The sequence below is a fragment of the Barbus barbus genome (assembly GCF_936440315.1).
Source record: "Barbus barbus genome assembly, chromosome: 23".
Classification (NCBI taxonomy): domain Eukaryota; kingdom Metazoa; phylum Chordata; class Actinopteri; order Cypriniformes; family Cyprinidae; genus Barbus; species Barbus barbus.
Window position 1 is genome coordinate 11,591,875 of NC_136751.1, and position 12,807 is coordinate 11,604,681.

Below are 12,807 nucleotides of genomic sequence, written 5' to 3' on the forward strand. Positions count from 1 at the left end.
AAGAAAAGATCCTAGTAAAAAAAAGTAATTCAGAAAGCATCTTAACCTTTAAAGGAGGTCTTAAGGTCCAAAATTGTTAGGAGTACGGACGAGGACTTTTAAGATGCTTAAGAGTTTCTTTAGCAGTGGAGAAAATTATGAAACATGAAGAGGGAGAAGAAATGTGTTGCACACAATGCATGACACTGAGTGAAGAAGATGCTACACATTAGTGCAGGGATCATGTTTGTGACTGATCTTATTTTAGACACGCTAACATCTCCAACACGCGCAGAAATGCCACAGCGCCATAAATCACTACATTAACTACATTAACATATTTGGCAACTGGAAAAAAGCAACTATGCAGCAGCGATGATTTAGGTCTGTACCTGACAGCACTTTCAGAACCTTATTGTGTCGCTGTTCATTTTCTATAAAATACGTTAAGTATGACAGCATGGTAAATAAAAAATAAAGAATATATATACATATAATAATTTATATTATTATAATATATATACATATAGTGTGTGTGAGAGAGAGAGAGTACGGTAAAACAGGAAAAATTACAAGTGAAGGCTTATAATAAACCCTACTCTTAAAATCGCTCTTTTATTTCCTTCTTGGACAACAAACCAATCATAATCTTCAAAAGACTCTGTCATAGCTAGCAACGGGGTCAGCCCCGCCTCCTCACTAAGATAAAAGTTTTAGTCTTTTCCTCGCTCAGAGTTGCTCTCAGATCACTTTTAAGCTAAGACTCCTAGTTAGAAATTTTTAAGCTAAATAGGAGCTCTCTAAAAGGATTCTTAGAATCTTTAGAAATACGGGCCCAGATCAGCTAGTTTGGCATAACCATACATTAGTACTATTTAATAGTAAATAAAAGTAAATGGAGCACCATTGTTCTGAATATTATAATTAATTTGGGAAATTAGGGGAGTCAAGACAAATTCCTTGAGTGTCAAGGTGGTGTAACCACCATTCAAGGATCCATTTTGTTAATATTTTGCAAGACGATCATGTGACAGGAAATTATATCACAGAGAAGGACCTCTGGTGATACTAACTGCTGCATGCAAAGGTTAGTAACTCTCTTTAAAATGTGAGATAATTTGACATTTTTAGGGTATGGTCAAGTATTGTTAGGTATACATGTCAAATGGTATGACCTCAGAAATACATTGATAATTCATCATTATTATGAAAATGAGCATTAACTTTAAAAATTACATTTGACATATTCCCACCAAGGCCATGTACTTACATTGGTGTCCACGATAATGCATGTCAAATTTAATTTTAAATTGAAATGTCAAGTGGTGTAATTGGTTATACCATTTGACTCCTATCACAAGCCTTTCTGTTAATGGCCAATTTAGTCAAATATCACTAGTTTATGATGCTGATTAAAGATGTAATATAAACTAACCTACTATTTGAAACTATTTTCAAGCGTTAAATGTTATATTTTTTTAGAAAGTGGTTCTTTATCTACAACTTTATTATTAAAGCTCTGTAAGTCTAGGATAAAATAATTATGTTGCACAAGTTTAAGGTTTTTGAAATGTTTGGGCTAGTTTTAACGCATATTTCTTTTCCATTCACTTAACATTTTATAGGGACAGTTCACCCAATAATGAAAATTAATCTGATGATTAACCACTATAGTACTGGCAGAGGTAAGGCTGTTCTCAGCGGGTTCATGAGGACTGAATGGCAGTTGACATCCTGGAGAGTAGACTTGCTTAATGTCAGGACAAGGCTTTTTGTAAAATGGAAACACTTACTTGACTATCTAACATTTACATAAAATGGCACTTTATGAGTTTGTTTGAAGTGCTTAAAGGGGTCATGCCATGAGAAATCAAATTTTCCTTCATCTTTTTACATGGGTATAAGAGATATTTGTACCATTAAAACAATATGCAAGTTTCAAAGCTTAAAATACTGCTTATTTGGATCTTGCATATAATTATCAAATATATTTGCATGTTCAAGTTCAAGTTTATTTGTATAGCGCTTTTTACGATACAAATCGTTGCAAAGCAGCTCTACAGGAAATTAAGTTTCCACAATATATTTATATATTGCAGAACCTTAATATATTTAACTTATGGCAAAATTTGGTAATTATGTATGTTGTCTGAGCGTTGGCATCCTCTGAGGTCCTCTGAGGGGTTGGCATTATCTTTTCTCAGGTGTTCGGTCAGCTCAGATCATTTAAGGGTTGGATCCAGACATGTGGCATGTGACTACCGCTAAAGCAGGGCTCCTCAAATCCATTCTTGAAGGCAGCATAAATGTGTCCTTTGATGCCTATGATATCCCATAATTCTGTGCATTAGATTCTGCGACATTTGAGCTAAAAAAATAAAGATGTTTTTTTCTTTTTTCTTTTTCCTCATTGTAATTTTGTTAACAGTATTTTTAAAAAATTGTATTATTATTATTATTTACAAGTTATCAAAATAATTTATCATCATGATCGGCTTATTCAAGTTATATTTTTCCAGTGAGTATAAGTGGTTTAATATGGTTTAATATCTCTCCTCCTATTGTCAGTATTTTGTTTTACTGCTGTGTGTTTTCCTGCTGGAGATCCTGGCTGGAGTTTTGGCCTACATTTATTACCAGCAGGTTAGTTAATTGTTCTTTCATTCATTGTTTGCTGTGTTTTTGTGTCTTTCATTGTCATGCTTTGTGAATATTTTAGCTGAATGAGGAACTGAAGGAAAACTTGAGGGAGACCATGGTTCAGAAATATCATCAGCCTGAGCATGAGCATGTAACGAAGGCTGTGGACAAACTACAGCAGGAGGTGAGACAACTGTCTTTTTGCTACAATGCATTTGCTATTTACTATTTACTTACATGTTGGGTGTAGGCAACTCAGAAGGGAAGACTAGGAGACTCTGGTGTATCTTCAGCAGCATTATTTATTGAGAATATGCTGTTTGGCACTGTAATCCAACTAAGGGAAGTGGAGGTTAAGTACTTACAGTATCTCACAGAAGTGAGTACACCCCTCACATTTTATTATTTTATTATATCTTTTTATGTGACAACACTGAAGAAATGACACTTTGCAACAATGTAAAGTAGTGAGTGTACAGCTTTTATAACAGTGTAAATTTGCTGGCCCCTCAAAATAACTCAAAACAGCCATTAATGTCTAAACTGCTGACCACAAATGTGAGTACACTCCTTTCTCTCCCGGGTGTCATGTGATTCATTAGTGTTACAAGGTCTCAGGTGTGAAGGGGGAGAAGGTGTCTTAAATTTGGTGTTATCGCTCTCACTCTCTCATACTGGTCACTGGAAGTTCAACATGGCACCTCATGGCAAATAACTCTCTAGGGCTTTTCACACTTGAAGTTGTTAACCCTGGGTAAACCTAAACCCCGGATAAACGGAATCGTAATTATCGTAATCACGTTGCACACTGCTCATAATATACCTGGGTTTAACTGTTAATCCTGGGTATTCATTAACAGACGTTTCACACTGTACATTCCTAAACCCTGGATTAACGTTCTTATTTGCATATTCGCGGTGTCACTGTCGCTGATTGGACGAACAGCAGGCAACCTGTTTACACGGCATTTCCGCATCTTCCTAGTTATTAAAAAATTATGTTACCTTAATAACGTATCAGAGTCCGCGCTGCCAGAGCGCCCGACAGATTCCGCGCTGCCAGAGCGCTTCCCCAAGAAAATTTGGGTAAGAGGGTCACAGCCTGTGTGGTCGGGCCAAGGGCCAAGGCCACAGAACCTCTCGGGCGGTCCGAAAAAAATAGGGCCCTGGCCTCCCGAGTCCCCTGACCCGCCCTGGCCTCCCGAGTCCCCTGACCCGCCCTGGCCTCCCGAGTCTCCAGATCTGCCATGGCCTCCCTAGTCTCCAGCCCCGCCATGGCCTCCCGGAACGGACACCGCCCTGGAGGCCTTTCGACAAGGGTTGGTATTATGTCATATAAACTACATGAGGACTAGGGATGGAACGATTATTGGATTGAGGATAAATCATGATAAAATTCCCCATGGTTAGTTTTACAGTTTCATATTTTAATTATCATTAAAACCGTATCAGATTACCGCGATTTGAACCACTCACGATAAATAAACTGTCCAGCATCAAGCAGTTTTAAATAACAGTCTCATGTGCGCACAGCATGCAGAGTAGTTTAGTTTTGTTTGAAAACATGGCGGAAAGCTTGGAGGTTTTGAAAGAGTGCTAAGGGAATTATACAATTGAATATACGAATGAATCAATTTAGGGATGTTTCAGTTATTTCTCCTAACCGACAACTGACACTTGTTAACCGATTATTAACCGTTAACCGACAAGATTATTTTAAATGATAATTTAAATACATTTGAAAGGATAAGTGTGTGTGACCCATTAAAAATACTAACATTTGTTTTCCGGGGATTAAATTTACATGAGGATTAACATGGTCATATCACATAGAACATGAGGATTAACATGGTCATATCACATCACGCACCTGCAGCGCTTCTGCAAGCAGAGAAAAACATAATAAAGCTAGGCTATATATATATAAAACGATAAATAGACCTATACGAAAAATATATTTTTACTTAGGCTAAATAATAAATTAAGAAAATAAAAGAAAAAAACTGTGCAACAAGTAGCCTATGCAGAGTTTCGGTTCATTTTTGTGGTGCGCGAAAGGAAACCAAGACCACAGAAAAGCGGCATCCTATTTTTTTAGGTCTATTTTACAAAAACACAAAATAAAAACAAACCTTTACAATTCCGATTATCTTTATGACTAAAGGGAGTATTTTCTTCCACTGTTAAAAGGAAAAAAATTCAAGTGATTGTGCTGGCGTCGGATGCACGCACACAGTTAAGCATTGCTAACTTGACAATGCAGCCTGTTCATTATCATAATAAAATGCATTCAGTCACACGTATATAAAAAAAAAACCCCACACTGCTCAGTTTAAATATGTAGTAAAATCTGTGCCGTTAAGCATTATCACCGTACCGCCGTGATGGAAAACATTTTGTTTTACGTGGATATTGCAAAGCGGGTATTATAATAAATTATATTTTGGCATTCAAAGACATTCGCGATTCGCATTCGCGAATACGGAAACATTTGATTATCTGTCGAATGAAAGACCCAACGTTGGTTTCAGTTTTGTTTTAGCCTAAATTAATTTGTTTTTGGCTTGTTGTTTATAGATTCTTATATTTTTAATTCTCGTTCTTTTCTAAATACTGTTAAATTTGATTCAAGATTCAAGATTTTTATTTGTCACATACACAATTATACAGAGTATAACCAGCAGTGAAATGTAAGTCAGGTCCGCTCCAAGGACAGTGCAATTATAAAGAATACAAAACACAGAATGTACATAAATATTAAGAAAAAGAAAAGAACAAAAAAATAAAAGAATAAAAGATAAATATATAAATATAAATGTGCAGGTCAGTATGTTTGTTGACTTAATAGTACTATAAGAAGGAATGTGCAAAAGAATGTGCAAAAAGTTGTGCAAAAAGTTGTACAGGGTATGTACATAGCAGAGGTAGAAAAAAATTATGAAACTTATTGATATAGTGGTATTTACATGGAGTCGTGAGATGTTATGACACGGAGTTTAGGAACCTGATGGCCTGGGGGAAGAAGCTCCTCCTAAGTCTCTCAGTTTTTGACATCAGGCTACGGAAGCACTTGCCAGATGGTAGCAAAGTGAATAGATGTTACCAGGGTGATTTGAGTCCTTGATGATAATTTGAAAGGATTTGAAAGGATTTGTTGTGGAGTAAGGGGAACTAAAATAGCTTAGCTATATTTACACAGATTATTATAATGTTTATAAACATTTCACGTTGGCATTAGGGCTATTTCTGAATGAAATAATAAAATGCGACTTATACGTGACTTAGACTGTTTTTTTTTTCTCTAAAAAACCCTTTTTTTTATACTCATAGCGTATTTTAACCATGCAGCAAACCTTTTAAAATATTTTGATAAATTACTGAAAAAAAGACTTTTAAACCGTTTAACTGATTGTATCAGTCACAATTCTTAAGGTCGGGTAACAGTTGGTTAAAATGAGCATCCCTAAATCAATTATATGAATATTCTGGTTGTCTTCAGAAAAGATTCAATGGCATTTTGTTTTCATCTTCACACCATGTAATACCTAATGAAGTAGTGTTTTAATCGCAATGCTCCTTTGTCAACGGAGGTTATGGGAAACAGCTCTAATTCTACTGTTCCAAAAGTGCCACCCAATGTAAGAGAGTGGATTTACAGAGAGTTACATTTACATTTAGCCTGTGTGCTGTTTTTGTCTGGCCAAAAATAAAAAATAAAAAGGACCAAATTTGTATGCCCTGCTGTACATTTTGAACTGTTGATGAAAAACTATTTATGTGGATTCTACACATTCAAACTTTTCAAATAAGGTGTCTAGAATTATTTATGGGGCAGATAAAATTCATACAATTATTTATTAATCAGTTATCAGTTGGACTTAACCCTTTTCTTTATTTAAAGGCTGAAATGTGAGCTTTATTTGAACATTTGTTACATGCTATTTAATGAAGTTGTCATTTAAAATCCAGACATCTTTGGTGATATAGTTTTAGTGTTTATGCAACAAAAAGTGATTTTATACACATATACCTACCACTACGGGTGTAACGGTACACGTACCGAACCAAAACGGTTCACGGGGAAAATTCCAAATGGAAGTGATCATCCCTATCCCCTTGGAGTGCGGACTTTGGAGTAAACAGGGCACATGCATTCCATTATGTAGTCGTTTGGAATGCACTTGGCAAAGGGAGAGACGTAATTTCCTGATTATCTCCAGCTGGGATTTTCCCGTGACAACGCTGCATATACGCACATACCCTGTTCACTCCAAAGTACCCACACCAAGGGGATAGGGATGATCACTTCCATTCGGTTTGGTACGCGTACTGTTACACCCCTACCTGCCACACAAGAAAATAAAGAAACAGCAGACTGCAGTATTCATGCTCAGACTTCAGTACGTTAGACCTCTGACAGTTAAAGTCAGTCACCTTTATTTATATAGCGCTTTTAACAATACAGATTGTGTCAAAGCACTTAACAGTATCAAATTGGAGGATAGGGTGTCAGTAATGTATAAAAATAAGATTAAACACTCAATATTCAGTTAAGGAATTTCATTATTGAATTCAGAGATGTCATTGTCTAGCTCAGTTTAGTTTAAATAGTATCTGCCAAATCAAATTGACGATAATCACTAGAAATTAAATGTCCCCAACTGAGCAAGCCAGTAGCGACGGCAGCAAGGAACCAAAACTCCCTCTGTGACAGAATGGAGAAAAAAAAAACCTTGGGAGAAACCAGGCTCAGATGGGGGGGCCAGTTCTCCTCTGGCCAGGAGATTATTGTTTATTTATTGTTTACTTATTGTTTTAATTAAAATTTTAAATGTATAAATGTATTATATTTCTATTTTATATTGTTGCAATTTCTAACAGTAATAGTATTATGTAGTTAGGTATTTTATTACATTTTTAGTTATTTTCTTTTGTTTTTAGTTTTATTGTATTTAAGTCGAGGTCTTCACTGGGGATATGTCCCCAGGGCTCATCCAGGTGTCCCGCCCTCCACCGACGATCAGGGAGACATCATCTCCCGGCGCCGATCCACCATCTGATCCGGACACAGACTGAGAAACAGAATAAGAAAGAAACAGACAAATATTAGCGTAGATGTCATTCTTCTTACGATGTAACGAGTACATCATGTGTTATGGGGAGTGTTCCCGGTTCCGGTTGATCTAATTAATGCAGCCTAACAATCCTTTAACAGATTTGAATAACAGAAGCGTATTAGTGTGTTAGGGGTAAGCCAGGTTAAAGAAATGTGTCTTTAATCTAGATTTAAACTGACAGTGTGTCTGCCTCCCGAACAGTGTTAGGTAGATTGTTCCAGAGTTTGGGTGCTAAATAGGAAAAAGATCTGCCAGCCCGCAGTCAATTTTGATATTCTAGATATTATCAAACAGCCAGACTTTTGAGAATGCAGCGGATGTGGAGGACTATAATGTGATAAGAGCTCGCTCAGGTACTGCGGAGCTAAGCCATTCAGGACTTTATAAGTAGTTAACAAGATTTTAAAATCTATACGATGTTTGATAGGGAGCCAGTGCAGTGTTGACAGAACAGGGCTAATATGGTCATACTTCCTGGTTCTAGTACGAACTCTAGCTGCTGCATTTTGAACCAACTGTAGTTTGTTGATCAAGCGTGCAGAACAACCACCCAATAAAGCATTACAATAGTCTAACCTTGAGGTCATAAATGCATGAATTAGCATTTCTGCATTTGACGTTGAGAGCATAGGTCGCAATTTAGATATGTTTTTGAGATGGAAAAATGCAGTTTTACAGATGCTAGAAACATGGCCGTCAAATGAAAGATTACTATCAAACAGCACACCTAGGTTCCTAACTGATGAAGAAGAATTGACAGAGCAGCCGTCAAGTGTTAGATAGTGTTCTAGGTTATTACATGTGGGGTTTTTAGGTCCAATAATTAACACCTCTGTTTTTTCCGAATTTAGCAGTAAGAAGTTACTCGTCATCCAGTTTTTTTATATCGACTATGCATTCCGTTAGTTTCTCAATTTGGTGTGTTTCACCAGGCCGCGAAGAGATATAGAGCTGAGTATCATCAGCATAACAGTGAAAGCTAACACCATGTCTCCTGATAAAATCTCCCAAGGGTAACATGTAAAGCGTGAAAAGTAACGGCCCTAGTACTGAGCCTTGAGGTACTCCATACTGCACTTGTGATCGATATGATACCGCTTCATTCACTGCTACGAACTGATGGCGTTCAGATAAGTACGATTTGAACCATGTTAATGCACTTCCACTAATGCCAACAAAGTGTTCTAGTCTATTCAAAAGAATGTCGTGGTCGATAGTGTCGAATGCAGCACTAAGATCCAGTAGCACAACCACGATCAGATTATAGAAGCAGGTCATTTGTAACTCAGTCTCACTACTATGATACGGTCTAAATCCTGACTCCTCACAGATAACATTTTTCTCTAAGAAGGAATATAATTGTTTGGATACTACCTTTTCTAGTATCTTTTACAGTAAAGGGAGATTTGAGATCGGTCTGTAATTAACTAGATCTTTGGGGTCAAGCTGTGGTTTTTTTAATGAGAGGCTTAATTACAGCCAATTTGAAGGTTTTGGGGACATATCCTAATGACAATGATGAATTAATAATAGCCAAAAGAGGATATATGACTTTTGGAAGCAGCTCTTTTAGTAGTTCAGATGGAATAGGGCCTAACATACATGTTGTTGGTTTAGATGATTTAACAAGTTTATACAATTCTTCCTTTCCTATAGTAGAGAATGAGTGGAATTGTTCCTCAGGGGATCTATAGTACACTATCTGATGTGATAATGTAGCTGAGGGCTGCATGGTTACAATTGTATCTCTGATAGTATCGATCTTGGAAGTAAAGTAGTTCATAAAGTCATTACTGCTGTGCTCTTGGGGAATGCGAACACCTGTTGATGCTTTATTTTTCGTTAATTTAGTGACTGTATTGAATAAATACCCGGGGTTATGTTTGTTTTCTTCTAGAAGAGACGAAAAGTAATCAGATCTAGCAGTTTTTAATGCTTTTCTGTAGGATAGGGTACTTTCCCGCCAAGCTATACGAAATACCTCTAGTTTTGTTTTCCTCCAGCTGCGCTCCATTTTAAGAGCTGCTCTCTTTAGGGTGCGAGTGTGCTTATTATACCATGTAGTCAGACTGTTTTCTTTGATCTTCCTTAGGAGCGTAAAGGAGCAACTGTATCTAAAGTGCTAGAAAAGAGAGAGTCCATAGTTTCTCTTACATCAAGTTTTTCTGTGCTGTTGGATATGCTGAGGAATTGAGATAACCTGTTAACCTTTGCCAGAGCGACGGGGCACTGAACGCTCTTTGTTTGCATGTGTCATTGTTTTCTAATGGAATAAATGAAACGGGACAAAGTTAATCTTGACAAACTATATATCATTCTGAAGGTCTAAGCCTCAAGCATCGACGACAGATCGCAGTTTTTCGATGGAAAGCTTATAAGGAATGTATTTGCTACATTTGTGTAAGCAGTACACATCAAAACATGCAGAATAAAAAAGCAGTACGTACCATTATCATTGTAATAACGAGCCACAAACGCGTCCACTGCTGAAATCCCAGTTTAGTTAGAGAGGTAAGGGTCAACAGAACAACATCCCAGCGAGCACTTTTAGTCCAGCGAAACAATAACGTTGTAATAAGGATGACTATTCCTTTGTTTACATTTTATTTCTTCGGGAGAGTTATTGTTCGCGTCTGTTATGGAATAAATTACTCTCAAAAACAGCGTCTTGGTGGTAAAAAAACAACACGGTGTTGTAGCATACAGTTTTACAAACAGAATGAGACCGTCCACGGGAAAAAAAAGTCTCATAAGTGGACTATAATTTATTTGAATTTGGCGCTCTCTCCTGAAAGCGTGACGCAAGCTGTCATCTGAGCGGGGCGTAACTTAGCGATCTGCTTTTTCCATAAAAAAAAAAAACTCTTTTTTTTTTCTTCAACATTTTTTATATGTGTGTGTGTGTATTGTGTGGGGAATGTGGCCGTATCTGCATGATTATCATCTGTATGGACGCACATCAGCGTGTTTATTACCGACTCTATGACGGCTATCATTGTGATTCAATGATCAGCTATTATTGATTATATGGCCCATCTGTTTGATTATCATCTGTATGGACGCACATCAGCGTGTGATTACTGACTATATGACCATGTCTGGCAATATCACTTCATGTCTGGCAATCAGAATATATACTTCAGTATACATACTATATACAATTTTTTTCTATTTTTTTTCCTTTTTTATTACTCAAATAATTATTTGTATTTTTTAGTGCTCAAATAAATCACTTATATGATGTCTAAAATTCTGTCTATTATTTTATAATTGAAAAAACTATGCAGGAATATGTATAATGACTAAAATAGTTTGTATAATTCTGCAATACATTTGGTGGTTATTTTTCCTCAAACAGGGGGATGGGAGGACTATAAATAGTTTCAGAAAAAATATTGCAGGAATCTCATTTTTCATGGTATCTTCTTCAAATTTGAAATATAAACTCATGAGACATGTGGCTTTCAATCCATTACTTTTCTGGATTGCTCCAGGACTTATTTCATGTATTTGTACATGAAATAAAAAAATATTTTTCAAGGCACGTCAGTGTCTATAACTTTTTATCTTTTTGAGCATTATCAACTCTGGATGATGGATAGTAAAGCCTAGAGTGTCTTCTTTCCAAAGATACCTAATTTGTTTGTGTAGCATACTTTGTCAGGAACTGTTACCGTTTTAATTTAGGTAGGTTATTTTCACCTGTGAGGCCCAAAATGGGGGGCGAAGGTTAACAGGATAAATCAGGAATATTACTTACAAAGCAATCTTTTGTGGTAGAAGTGATGGTTCTACCATACTTGTAACAAGGAGTAGAATTTACAGTTTATAGCTATATGGAGTTTACACAAGACTAGATAATGATCTGAGATATCATCACTTTGCTGCAGAATTTCAACACCACTAACATCAATTCCATGTGACATTGTTGTCTAACCCCAATAGAGTTCAGAATGTCTATGAATGCTGATCCTAATGCATCTTTTTCATTATCGACATGGATATTAAAATCGCCAACAATTAAGACTTTATCTGCAGCCAGTACTAACTCACATAGAAAATCAGCAAATTCTTTAATAAAGTCTGTATGGTGCCCTGGTGGCCCATATACAGTAGCCAGTACAAAAATCACAGGGGATTTATCACTAGCATGTGCTTCTCTAGATAATGTTAGACGCAGCACCATAACTTCAAACGAGTTATACTTAAAGCCTGCCATCTGAGAAATACTGAGAATATTGCTATAAATTGTAGTAACACCTCCCCCTTTACCTTTTGGACGTGGCTCATTTTTATAGCAGTAATCTTGGGGGGTAGACTCATTTAAAGTAATGTATTCATCTGGTTTTAGCCATGTTTCTGTCAAACAGAGCAAATCTAGGTTATGATCATTGATCAAATCATTTACAAAAAGTGCTTTTGTAGAAAGGGACCTGATATTCAGTAAGCAAAGTTTTATCAATTGTTTCTCTGTATTGTAAACATTTTTTATTTGCTGAACATCAATTAGATTGTTACTCTTAATTTGGGTTGGACATTTTCTGTATTTTCTAGTTCGGGGAACAGACACAGTCTCTATAGTATGATATCTAGGTGAAGGAGTATGTGCTGAGATTAACTGACTTCTGTGATGTGAGGCGGCTAGCAGACAGTCGGTTTAGCCAGTCTGTCTGCTTCCTGACCTGGGCCCCAGTTGTATAGTTTTTGTGTCTAACTCTTATTACAATAAACTAGTGCTGTCAATCGATTAAAATCTAATTAATCACACATTTTGTCTGAAATTAATCGCAATTAATCCCACATAACATTAAAGTTTTTAATTATACTTTTATATTGCAATAATTTCACATTCAATCTTCAAATTAATGTAGAAAAAACATAAAGAAAGTACATTTTTAATATTTGTTTAATGCCATCTTTTTTTATGACTGAAGGCAGATGGGTCATTCTACAGAAACGTCCACTTTTGGTGTAGCAAAATGTCTTAATGTATTTATTTTTTTAACATTTAAACTTAGACCACATTATTAGATTACCTTATGACTTTATTAATACAAATGACAGCTTAATT

At 36.3% G+C, this 12,807-nt stretch overlaps 1 protein-coding gene across 3 annotated transcripts in view; it reads left to right on the top strand.

Annotated features, from left to right (window-relative positions):
- LOC306842606 (CD151 antigen-like) overlaps nucleotides 1-12,807 on the top strand; it is a 72,966-nt gene that overhangs the window by 18,983 nt on the left and 41,176 nt on the right. For all 3 annotated transcript variants that reach the window (XM_079373565.1, XM_079373566.1, XM_079373567.1), the window contains exons 5-6: nucleotides 2,548-2,622; nucleotides 2,699-2,803. In XM_079373565.1, the coding sequence (XP_079229691.1) occupies nucleotides 2,548-2,622; nucleotides 2,699-2,803 (180 nt within the window). The remainder of the gene's footprint in view (nucleotides 1-2,547; nucleotides 2,623-2,698; nucleotides 2,804-12,807) is intronic.